Source organism: Pyxicephalus adspersus, chromosome 4, assembly GCF_032062135.1.
Source record: "Pyxicephalus adspersus chromosome 4, UCB_Pads_2.0, whole genome shotgun sequence".
Classification (NCBI taxonomy): domain Eukaryota; kingdom Metazoa; phylum Chordata; class Amphibia; order Anura; family Pyxicephalidae; genus Pyxicephalus; species Pyxicephalus adspersus.
Window position 1 is genome coordinate 80,882,537 of NC_092861.1, and position 13,138 is coordinate 80,895,674.

Genomic DNA, 13,138 nt, shown 5'->3' on the forward strand with positions numbered 1-13,138 from the left:
TCCCAAAAATTACTTGTATTTATTACACAGGAACAATTTTGAACAATTTTTTGGTTGACTTCAATTTTTAAGCTTATTTACACTAAAAAAGGTATGCTGATTCTGAAAGTGCGGTTAGTTTTCTTCTATCACGTCAGGTTTTTTCTCCACTGCTTTTATTAATGCGAAAACTGTAGCGTGGATTTGTATAGGCTATTCATTTACACGCAAGACAGTGTGGTCAGAGGTTGTGCACTGCTCTATGTAATGAATAAGCAAAATTTATTTTTCTACTTCCTTTCTTTCAGATCATGTCTGGCTCTGCTGTTTTCGTCATAAAGTCCCTAAACTACCCTGATTCATTTTGTTATATCTATGGCAGTTTCATCATTCCCAGTCAAAGGGCGAAAATCAGCATTATTGTAGAGCAAGCCTATTTGGCATATTTCAAAGTTAAACTTGGTGATCAAGATAATTCTTGGGCCCCTCATAAGGTGTTCAAACAGTGTGTCGAGGGTTTACAGATGTGGACAAAAGGAACACGTGATAAGATGCCATTTGGTATACCCATAGTTTGGCGAGAACCAGGAGATAATTTCAGTGACTAGTACTTTTTTATAGTGAAAATTTCAGGATTTAACAAGAAAAGTATATGTAACAGAGTATCCTAGTCTACCATCGGCTATACGCCTAGTGGCTCATTCAGATGAAATCCCAGTGCCGGTTTTCATTACACTACCCTCTCTTGAAGAACATGATTATGGTGAGGAACTAGGTGACAACAATTATGAAGAGTTTGAAATTAAAGAGGACTCTGTAAGGAATTTGATCAGCATGAGTTGAGTGATTTGGCACGTGATTTGCATGGAACTATCGAAGAAGGCTTCAGAACTCCTAGCATCAAGACTGCGTGAGAAAAAATTCCTTGAAAAAGGAACAAAGTTATCGTGCTTTCGAACCAGAGAAATTGCATTTCTGCAGTACTTTAGAACTGAGAGTGGCTTTGTGTATTGCCACAACATACCTGGTTTAATAAGGGAATTGTGAATTCCAATCTATAACTCAACTGAATGGCGACTAATCATCAGCAGCTCAAAACGGCGCTTAAAGTGTGTCCTCCTTCACAATGGCAATACATTTGTGTCCCAAATTGGCCATTCAGTCCCAATTGGCCATTCAGTTTCTCTTTGTGAAGAATATGCAGACATAAAGAAAATCATTGAGTTGTGGCAATATCACCAGGACAATTGGGCCATCTGTGTTGACCTTAAAATTATTCCTTCTTGGTCAGCAACGCAGATACACCAAGTATCCCTTTTATCTATGCATGTGGGACACTAGAGCTTATGAAAGGCATTGGTTGGAAAGGAACTGGCCTCCAAGAGTTGCCCTAAAACCAGGTGATGCAAACATTCTACATGAGCCACTTGTTGATAGAAAGAATATATTCCCACCTCTACATATGAAACTGGCTGTAATGAAGCAGTTTGTTAAAGCTTTGCCAACTAAAGGAGACCTCAAGTACCTCATTTTGGCATTTCCTAGCCTGTCATTTGAAAAAAATTAAGGTCGGTGTGTTTGATGGTCCACAGATTAGGCAGCTCATTAAAGATGAACATTTCATCATGACAATGTCAGAGTTCGAAAATAAGGCTTTGTTAACATTCAAAGCCATTGTCAAGAACTTTCATGGAAACACACGAGCAAATAATTACATAGAAATTGTCCAGAAACTCTTGGAGAGCTACAAAATGCTTGGTTGCAATATGAGCATCAAGGTGCATTTTCTGCAAATCCATCTTTCTAACTTCCTGGAAAACCTTGGTGCAGTCAGTGATGAGCAAGGTGAACAATTCCACCAAGATTTGAAGGTCATGGAAGGACGGTATCAGGGTAGATGGGATGTACATATGATGACTGACTATTATTGGAGCGTCGGGCAGGATGGTCCTAAAGCTGAACACTCCAGGAAAAGCTATAAGCCTAAATGTTTACCTTAACCGGTTAATTTTCAAATGTTTTACTGTAAAAAAAAATGTCATAGAGTAACAATAAATCCTTTTTATAAAAAAATAAACTTAAATAAACAGTACAAATAAGTTATTATTTCATTACTTTTTCATCGTATGTAAAATTTGTTTGTTTTTTGACAAAAATGGAGGGTATCCTGTATTGTAAAAAACTGGATGTGATAGCAAAAAATTGGGGTCATTTCTGGATTTACTCCCCAGTAAAGATCTAACTCAACAAAAAATGCGTTCTCCAGTATTATTATTTTTAGCAACCTTTGCATATAAAGAGCACAGACAGTATACAGCATTACATTTACAATACATAGGGACTGCAGATGACAGACCCATATACATAACAATCTATCAATCTATGATCTAGGAGGAGAACAGTCTGCCCATCAGTAACTACAATAGTTTTGATTGATTTTAGATTCTAAGTAAGGCTGTTTAGGTTTTCATGAGCTGTAAAAGAATCTGCACAATGCAGTTTACAATGAACAAATCAGCAAAACCATGGCCAAACATTTGAAACGTAGGTGTACTTTTCATAATGCCATAAATTAATGCCGTTAAGAAAATATTTTAACTGATTCTTTTTAATATTTATGTTTTATTAAAAATTAAATATGCATTTTATAACTGAAGCTTTAAAGCTTTTCAATATGTTTGCTTTTAAAAAAAAAGTACCAGTATTACAATGTTGTGTTTATGGATAATAAAGTGTATCTAAACCCAAGATAAAAAATGCAATATGTTTCACTCAGCAGTCCTTAGATGTGGTGGCTACATTATTTTGTTTTTTGTTTTATCTCTTTTCCTCTTTTTTTTTTAACTGGTGATCCTGTAACACACTTCCTATTCGTACAGTGGCAGCACTAGCTTACTGTACAGTATCTACAGAAGAGTAGTATTGTTACCCTAGGAAGGAGGTGTTTAAGAAATATAGAAACCCTCCATCTCTTCTCTGTAACATTGATAGAGGTATTGTGTAGTCCACAGAGAGAACTGGGAACAATTTAGACCTGTGCGATAAGCAGCTAATCCTTGTTTGGAAGTGGTAACCGCACCACCACCTCACCATCAGTCTGAACATAGCCTAATTGATAGCAGTGCAGCAGAAGCAGTATACAATGGATTGTTTGCTTAGAAGATTAGGAAGGGTTTATAGGAGGTGTTTTTTTTTAAATCCAACTAGTAAATAACCTCTTGACACACTCATGCAAGTATTCCCCTAAGGGCTTGTATTACGTTTTTGTAGGTTTGCATTGGCAGTCTGTCAATGCTTGCATTTGTCAGAAGGCCTGAAATGGTATCCAATGTCCTATAAACAGCCATGTTGCTGTTCAAGTCTTCCAAAATCACATGTATTGCACAACAGAGATGAAGTATCTGTAAGAGTCTTTACTGTTTTAGTTTATTCGGTATTTAAATTATATGTATATCTAAAGACCCTCATTATGTATATAATCAAATATTTTGTACCTGCAATGCAAATCTGATATCACCTGGAAATTCATTTTAATTTGTTTTCGTACACATGTTCTATTTGTCCTCATAGATAGTTCATATAGCAGTGTAGCAATCAATGTGTAACTTGTTCTCATACCATTTCACCATAACATATTATTTTGCATATTAAAACGGACACTTTTTATTAGAACATATGTTTATTCAAAAAGTAATTGTACATTGCCACTGTTAGGATGAAGGGCAGGTGTTTACACTAACTGCACCACTGACTAGGGAGGCTTTGCTAAAACTCACTGGCTGCTTGTCTATCACAAAGTTGCGGATACAGCCTGTGAATGAGTTTCTTGTTGTCAGACTTGGCGAGAGCAAGGAATCTAAAATGGAGGGAAAAAGCATAAAAGAAAAGAATGTTAATAATCATCAATATATTTGGAATGAAAAACAAGCAAACAAGGGTAACTTGTGTAAAGGATGTTGTGCTGCAACTGTTCTTACCTGGAACTCCTCCAACAAACACAGGCTCTTTAAGGTTAACTAGCTTTTTGTTCAGAGGACCCACGACATGGTTTATTTCAGAATCCACGTCCAGCTGCAGCACATTGCCGTCTCTTATAACTGCAAAATTAAACAGGAAATACTTTGTAATAGTAAAACTCAAAACACCTTGTCTTTTTTTAAAGAATAATTTGCCCCACTCTAACAGGATTATTCCTTTAATCTCCTCAATATAATGTTTTACATGGTAGTGACTCGTGGCTGTCAGAACGTACATGCATGTTTGCCCCTTTCCCCCAGGGGGCTATGGGCAACCTTAGACTACAAGATAGTAGGGGTAAACTCCAAGATTTTTGAGGTAACAAATCTCAGGAATTGAGCTTGTTCTCATAGATATTATATATACTACCTTTTTATAGTATATATATATTTTTATATATACCCCTGTTTCTACCAGGGGTCCTAATGGTAAGGTGAGTTAGGAAACTGCCTTAGGCTCTTTAATTTTGAAGTCCTTTTTGTATGTAAAGTCCTGTCTGTACCGCCCCCCATGTACCCCCATAGTGTCTAAGTCACTATGCTTGGCTGGTGGATCCTTTTGAGCAGTGGGAGCTGAACAAACAAAAGTCAAGAGCAGAGAAAAAGGATGGGCCAAAGCCATCACTCAACCAACCATGGCAATAATTCTGTTTGATCAGCAGTTAAGCATCATCCTTAATATAATGCTCTATGAGGCAGATTGGGAGAGAGAGACATACCCACCCACCTTGAAAGACTTTGCAATGCCGCAGCCCAGGCAAAACTGAAAGTAGAACTGTTTAGGTAAGTAGGAGGCATGTTTTGCCTGGCATTTTTTGTGCTGGGCTGTACTAAGCTGGCTGATGGATTTTGTTCTGGCAGAAAGTTATTGTTATAGGGGTTACTTTGTTGGAGCTTGGTATTGCTGGCTAAATACACAGGTCAAATGATTCTCATCTGATATTCATCTCAGGGCTGATATTGGACGAGAATCCAGTGTGTGTACAGCGCTCGTTGTCTGTCATTCCGATGACAGTCCTGGTGGATCCACGGATGACGAACGGGGAACGTTCATAATAAAAGTAAAGGAGTGAGAATGCAGCAAGGTGCCGCTCTATCGTTCTCCCTCTTCCCTCTCCATAGAGCAGAATTGTGCTGTATGTACAGCTCACGTTCATGCATCTTGCAGTCTTTTGTCGTTGGAAAGGATCATGAAAAATCCTTTCCAACGACAATTACTGCATGTGTGTACCCAGCATTTTGTAACTATGCTCACTCTTTATACATTTGCTTTATTGTAATACCCCCATTTTTAAACTTGCCCTAGGCCCCACATTTGGTGAAAAGCCACTGTCTTTTAGTACATTATCTGCATAGTGTATATTATAAGGTCAATACAAATGATCAATGTAAATTTTTTTTACCTGGATAGTTTAAAAAAAAAAAAAAAGATAATATAAAGCAATATATACATGGTTATGCTTATAAATTATAGCTACAGTATTACCAATACACAAAATACAAACCTGCAATTCTGTGCCACTGGCCATCACAGAGACTTTGTTTAGGAACAACATTTGTAGAAAATTCTTTACTGCCCAATTTCACTTTCACAACAACCTGTGTTAAATGTAAGGAAACATTTGTAAGAAATAGTATTCATATTCACATATTCACATATTTTTTGTATAAATAAGCTATAGATAATGATTTACAAATACAGCCACGGGGGATCAGGAAGATATGGCTGAAATCACTGATGGTATGTTTAGTGATTCAGCACCTGATTCCAAGCGCATCGGCTTGGAAATTAAAGTGATCCTGGCCTGAAGGACACTTTTACAATATTTTAATTGTCTGAAAAACTTTTAAAACCATGCAATAAATAGATATATTAGGGCTTCTTTCTATATCCTAACATTTGGAAAACAGCACTGTTTTCGAGGGACAATTCATTCAATTACAATTCAATACATATAGCAATAAATTATATTATCAGTCATTGCTCTCATTTCCAAATCAAGATCATGAAAACCAGATTCTAACACCTTGGTTTCAGAAAAGCCAAAGGAACAAGTGATCAAATTAAAGCCATCCATAGGACTGTAGAAGAGCATGCAAGTTCTTCTTCAGTCCAAATCCCAACCTCAGAAAAACCAAGTCAAATGCCAGCCAAGGAAAACTAAACAGTCTTCACCAATGTCCTGCATGCTTGTTCTAAGACAAGAACCCTATTAAGTACCAAAGTCAGAACTGAAGATGACAACCACAGAGTGTGCACTTTCCAAAAATGTCATCACCAGGAGAACCCCAGTACCATTCTGGGTGATCTCAGAAAAGCTGACCATGGGTAAATTATAATAACAAAAAAGTATTTGTTAGACTTAACAATATATAATGTTTTGTTTACCTGCCCTTCCTTCATGTGCATATTTAGGTATTCACCATTCACATTTTGAACATGAAGCAAAATTCCAGAGTTACTCCTTGGTCGTACTTCAATGACTAATTCAAATTTTACTCCAGAATAAAAGGATTCCGCTAAAACATGAAAAATATTGATGGAAAAAAGGTTAAAATGCTCAGTTTTTTTGGGTAACTCATACTGACTTCATGTATGACCTATGATCTCATGTATGAAACTGCTTGCTACTTACTTTCCACTGCACTGTTCCATGTGTGCATACATGTGTATAAATTCATAATTATGTATATGTTATATATTTATTTATTTATATATTTGTAAACTTTTATCAAATACAAGAGGTAGAATGCGATTTTTAATAAAAGTTTTTGATATCAACCTTTGCTTATTCAATACTCCATAAACAAACACAAATAAAAAGACGGCAACACACACACACCGGTCTATCTATATAAATATCAGCTGGTGTAGGATATGTATTTCTTCATATGAATTAGGTTTAGCCTGAAGCCATAACAAGACGTTATGCTTGTGGAAGCCAGAGGCAAGCTGATTTTTGATAATGCCAGTCACCATCATGCAAAAAGTTATGTAGATTTTAGGTGGACAGGTATCCATAAGGAAATTCAGATAATCAATTTTTTTTGGTTATATTTTAAAAACCTATTCTTTTTCTGTTTAACTTTCACTGTAGTTGTACAGACATGGCTATGTTTGATATATTACCTTAAAGCTTCATTTAGTTACGTCAACTACAGGGGTTGTGCCGATTATCTCGACAATCAGCTAGATTTTGACAACTGAAATAAGCGATTAGGCTTATCTGCAATAAATATCTGCCTGATTGCAAGTGGAACTATACTGGTTGGGAACGCGCTGAAAAGTAGTTATGTGCCTATTTTTACCTTATGTTATAGATGTTAGATGTTTTTATGGAAATCTAACATTTACTGAACTCTTTGTTGGTCTTCAAGCTCCAGTGGCTCTGAAAGAATCTCATATTTGCCATGCTGTATTGACTTACATATCTGTATCAAAGAATGACTTTTATGTAGACGGCCGTGACAGGGCAATGTTAGTGTGCACAAAGTTTTCATTCAGTAACTCATTACCTAGAATCACATAACCTCCTTCTGATGAAATATAGGTTCCGGATTCTGTGGGGCCTTCAAAACAAGGTGTCACACTGAATGCTTGAGATGCAGAAGTTACAGAGCGTCCATTGAGCTTTAGGTCTCCAAGACAGCCATGGAAGCTGTAGACTGAGTTGATCTATGAATAAGGAAATATGTAACATTACACAAACCTATTTTGATAAAAAAGAAAATATGCTACCACAGGATGCCTGATCTGAGAGAAATACTGTGCATACCAAAGTATTCATTCCTGACTTCACCTTCTGGAAAAAAACTAACTATTTAGCTGTTCTGCTAATCTAGAAGTTTCAAGACTTTTTAATTTTCCAAACCATAAAATTATGCAGATGATGTTCTGACTTTAGTCTTCCTTCTTTTTTTGCATACTTGTTCTCAGGATGAGGATGGCTTAAAGAGTGTTGAATCCAGAGACAGCCAGGTAGCTAGTATTTTTAAATAGAAATCTTCTACTTTCTACAAGGAACACTTATTTACTGTGACCATTCTGTGCTAAAATATAATATAGTTATATACACATAATTCAGCAACTAAAAAATTGCTAAGGGCAAGTTTGTTTGGGGTTGCATACTAACAACAAACTTCTCTCAAATATCTCAATGAAACAGACTGGAAATCTATGGAATGTGTTGAGCTAAAATTTTTAAACACTGATCAGTAAGAATTCAATGTCAATTCAACGCGGATGTACCTATCCTAATGCATTTGAATATAATACTTGTAACGAGGTGCATTTGTCTTATTTATGTAGCATTTTTATTGGATTTATTTGATTCAGTATAAGATATTTATTTTTATTCTTGTAAAATCCCACTGTAATTGTCTCTACTGGAATGCTATTCAGATAAAGGATTGTGGCATTAGCAAATTACATAATTAAGGCTTCAATCTGATATCTCTTAATCTGTATTGCTGTTAGAATGTGTGCTTTAATTCAAGAAATGTTCCCCAGTTTGCATACTAAAATATGAGGCTTATTATTGGTGTCCTTTGATAGTTGCCCCAGTGGAAAAATAGCTCACCAGATCAATGGTATAGAGGCTCCTGTAGAAGATTGGCCCCTTAAGTCATTAACGTCACTGGGCTAGTTTTCCCTAGTGAAAGATAAATGCCTGTATATCACTGATGTCAGATGAGATCACCACCCCCAGGGGAAAATAACCCTAACAGTAGGTTCATGGTCACCAGTAGGATTGTGTGCACCAGTGGTGAACAGACTCTCAGTTAATTCGAATCAGTGGAATAGAGGCCACAGGGAAGAATAGCAACCCGTAAGATTGGTAAAAGGTGAACTGTGAACCACAGAAAATAATAGTTCTTCAAATCATTGGTATCAATCTGTCCATGAAAGTTGGGTTCATAGTAATAAAAAGTTCTTGTGAGGGGAAGGGTAACAGGCTTGCACCCAAGTAAATAAGAACTACTACCACAATATTTGAGATTACCATCATTAGCTTTCATTATTTTTCATAAAAGAGAATTGTTACCTCTACATTCTTCATAGCTCTTTCTGGAGCTACACCTCCTACATAAAGTGGTGCCTCCACGCTCCATACACTATCAGTGGTAGGAAGACTGTCTTCATACGCCCGTAAGCCATCAATTATCATTTTACCTCTGTTCATGTCACGGACACATATTACCTAAACACAAAAATAAGAAAACGCTGGTGAATAAATTACATTTAAAAAAAAGAGTATGAAGAACAAATTGGAGAATTCTTTATGACATTGTTTTGCACATTGTAAACTCAGCATTTACTTGTACTTCACAGTTTAACAAGTGGGAACACTATATGAGCTTTCTATAGTTACAGCCCAGTCCAAATCTCAGTATGGATATATTCTAATATATTGTTTGGATTTTTTTAGTTTTGATGGAGAATACAGAATATGATAATGATAATTTTTCAGTTTTTTTGCAGCATTTAACATACTGATATTTACACTGACATTTATTCCCAAACCTAGGAATTATTTTAATACCAGATAATGTAGATTTATTTGATTGTTGCATGTTAACAGCTACTTACAGTGTGCCATAATCCATCATTATACTTTTCCTGGCTTCTAATTGTCAGTTTTTCAGGTCCAACATTAAACATGAAATGTAGACGACCATCAGAAAGGAAAAGAGTTACAAAGTTGTCTTCTTCCTCATCTGATATATAGAAGATCATTCCATGGGATGATTGTGTTCTCAATCGAAAAGACAATTCAGACCTGGAAAATATAAAATAGAATATTACTGGAGATCTGAAAACATGATCATCACAAGTGATTATTTGTATATATACATGTAGCTTACTTTTGTTCAAAATGTTTAGGAATTTGCATAAACTCGTGGCGACTGTTAGCAGTTCCTCCATAGAGATAGGCATTCCTGACTGATCTTGGTCTACCAGATAGAACACACTGGGAGACTACTTCAGAGTCTTCTGTTTCCATGCCTTTTGTTTCAATGACACTGTGTGAGGGTTCTGCTTTATGTTTACCAAGCTATAAAACAGGAAAGAAAACGAAATAATAGAATACTTTAGCATTACCATTAAACATCTATCTCCTAAACTTCATGCAGTACAGTGCTGTTATTTGAAAGTATTAATAGGACTCAGCGAGAAAAAAAAGGAATAGGATATTGAGAACATATTTTGTATAGCTAGTATGAATGAAGATTCAAACAAATGTAACACAATTACTATTGAATGATGACTCTTTTGTATAAACTTCACAGCTTGTTGTTTTTTTTTTTTTAACAAAAAGTTATGCTAGAATGTAGTCACCTTTTAATGCCAAGAAATGAAGAAATATGAGTAGCTGTATGTCCTAGTCTAAAAAGAGGTTTTATTCCTAACATGTATTTGTTTTATTCCTAACATATATTTGTTTTATTCCTAACATATATTACTGTAAAAAGTTCATTGATATCACCAGTTTTAATTGATATCACCATTCATTCACCCCTTATATTAGTTACTACATAATATTACTTTCTGAATATATTATCACCAACATATATGAAACTTGTACTAAACGGATGACAATCACAGTACTCCCTAACACTATACATATAACTGGGTTGTTACTTGAAACAATTTGAAAAACATAAATGTAAATATAAAATACAAATTGTAATTTTACTATAATTTTACTATTTCATTTTTTATCTACAATAAAAATATAAGATGTTGCATGGGTTGCTATGGCTCTGTTTGTAGGTGTTTTAATATTCCTAATCTGATTATTCCATGCAATGTTTCACAAGTTATTCTTTTGGAAGTAGTGACATTTCCATAATTGTACCTAGGAAACAGTTTTGTAAATCTATTTATGAAAATACTTTCTTTACTTACTCTCTTTTTCTGCTTTCCTTTGGCCTTGGAAGAGTTTTTACCACGTTGTTGGGTCAGGGCAATGGGTGGTGTTTCAACAGGACATCCATACAAAGAGACTTGGACCTTTTCTTGGTATTTCTGAAAGTCTTCCACTTCCACATCTCTGTCAGTTCTGCACAGTAACATTGTAGGTTACACATATTACACAAATAGTAAGTTACTCTATAGCCCTTTTGGAACTTTATTTGTGGGCAGGATTGTCGTTGTCAAACTAGTTCAGATGAAATTTGTACAATAAATATTAAAGTAATGTCAATCTTTTATCATAACTTACATTGTTACTTTCAAGTATTAGCTGACAACAGGTAAGATATTTTTAAATAATACATTTGTTCCAGATCTGTTTTCATGTATTAAATCTACCAAACCACCATTTTTCTGCATACTGTTTAAAGAATGAATTAAAATAAACCTTGCATGTCTACTAAAGTATAAAAAAGTAAAACACTGTACATACCTGGTGAAATAAGCATTGCTGATACACCCTGTAAAGTTAGCTTGTGATATACCATTTGGGGAACCACCAAAGTAGAACTTTCTTGGTGTTGGAAGGGCTAAGTCTTTTTCATTCCTCTGTTGGGAACTAGCATCCATCTCATCTACCAACAGATGACACCTACAACAGAATATATTTTAGACAGAACAATAATTTTGTCTAATGTCTGTTATTTGATCCTGCTGATTTCTTGTTCATTAATTTAAAGGTTGCAATGAGCAGTTTTATTTTCCGTAATCCGAATGATTCTTATATCATATCTAAAATAGATATATCTAGACAATAGTACATCTAAAATTACAACAATTTCTGGGTAATAACTGTCATCTACATTTTGCAAAAGGACAGAGAATAATGGCAAATGTAATATTTTTACATTACTCAGAAATGTAACATGTAAGTCGATGTAAAGAAATTTAATGAAAACCCCAGGACATCTAAAGATCTCTTTTCAAGAAAATTTGAAGAATGAACATTTTACCTATTTGGTGAAACTGACGCCACAATAAAATGATTGTGCCCATCGTTATATTGAGTTCTTTTAGACTGCACTTTCATATCTTTTACAGTTAAGACTACAGCACCTTTATCCATGGACACGGAAAACACATCAGCCTAAAATACAAAATACATATAAATAACATATACATAGGTTATTATTAAAATATACAGTGGAAGGGTAGCCACAATTTTCAGAATAATTTTCCAGTGTTATCCTTTCATACACCCTGCACTATTTATGCATTTGTGGCTCAGGTACAAACCAGAGGAACTGGCAGGATCACCAGTTTTTTTTTTTACCAAGATAGAAACAAGAACACAATGGCCCCGATTTATTAATGCTCTCCAAGGCTGGAGAAGATACACTTTCATCAGTGAACCTGGAATGAATTTCCTAATATCGTTTGCTATTTGCTAACAGATGTTTTGAATCCTGGACCAGATCCGTTCCACATTTGCTGGATCACCCAGCTTCACTAATGAAAGTGTATCCTCACCAGCTCTGGAGGGCCATAATAAATCAGGACCAATAAACAGGAAGCTATATCTAAGCCAACCTAAACACACATACTAACATATGCAATAATAATTTTTGGGTCAGTATACACTTCAAATGATAAGGAATCCCTTCATGTTTAGAAATCCCTTAGTATTCTTCTCAGCCAAAGGGATACACTATAAGACTGACTTACGTAAGGATATGAGAATGTCCACACAACAAATTGTGAATATTTACTTCAATTATTATATGTGTACAGATGTAATAGGTAACAGAGGTTTTCTGTTCACATGATTGGATGGTTCAAGTAATTCTTCACACATTTTATTGTATGAACATTCCCAAAACCTTTAGTAAATAATTAGTCTGGCTACTCCAAAAATATATTTTAATTACTTGTCATGGGTAAGAAATTCCCTATTCAATATTTCAGAAATCTCAGTCATTATTTTACAATATGAAAAATTAGAATTTTTGTGATTTCTAATTTATTATTGTCTACATTTGGAATCTTGATTTGACAAAATGTAAAGATGCATTAATATTATTATTATTATTATTATTATTATTATTAATAAACAGGATTTATATAGCGCCAACATATTACGCAACGCTGTACATTAAATAGGGATTGCAAATGACAGACTAATACAGACAGTGATATAGGAGAAGAGGACCCTGCCCCGAAGAGCTTA

At 35.0% G+C, this 13,138-nt stretch overlaps 1 protein-coding gene across 1 annotated transcript in view; it reads right to left on the reverse strand.

The window, feature by feature from the left end:
• Positions 1-3,639: 3,639 nt before the first annotated feature.
• LAMA4 (laminin subunit alpha 4) overlaps positions 3,640-13,138 on the reverse strand; it is a 60,970-nt gene continuing 51,471 nt past the window's right edge. The window contains exons 30-40 of the mRNA XM_072408777.1: positions 11,925-12,058; positions 11,405-11,563; positions 10,906-11,059; positions 9,861-10,051; positions 9,586-9,775; positions 9,041-9,196; positions 7,512-7,671; positions 6,385-6,515; positions 5,501-5,594; positions 3,957-4,076; positions 3,640-3,835 (exon numbers count right to left, since the gene is read on the reverse strand). Coding sequence (XP_072264878.1) covers positions 3,690-3,835; positions 3,957-4,076; positions 5,501-5,594; positions 6,385-6,515; positions 7,512-7,671; positions 9,041-9,196; positions 9,586-9,775; positions 9,861-10,051; positions 10,906-11,059; positions 11,405-11,563; positions 11,925-12,058 — 1,635 coding nt within the window. The 3' untranslated portion in view covers positions 3,640-3,689. The remainder of the gene's footprint in view (positions 3,836-3,956; positions 4,077-5,500; positions 5,595-6,384; positions 6,516-7,511; positions 7,672-9,040; positions 9,197-9,585; positions 9,776-9,860; positions 10,052-10,905; positions 11,060-11,404; positions 11,564-11,924; positions 12,059-13,138) is intronic.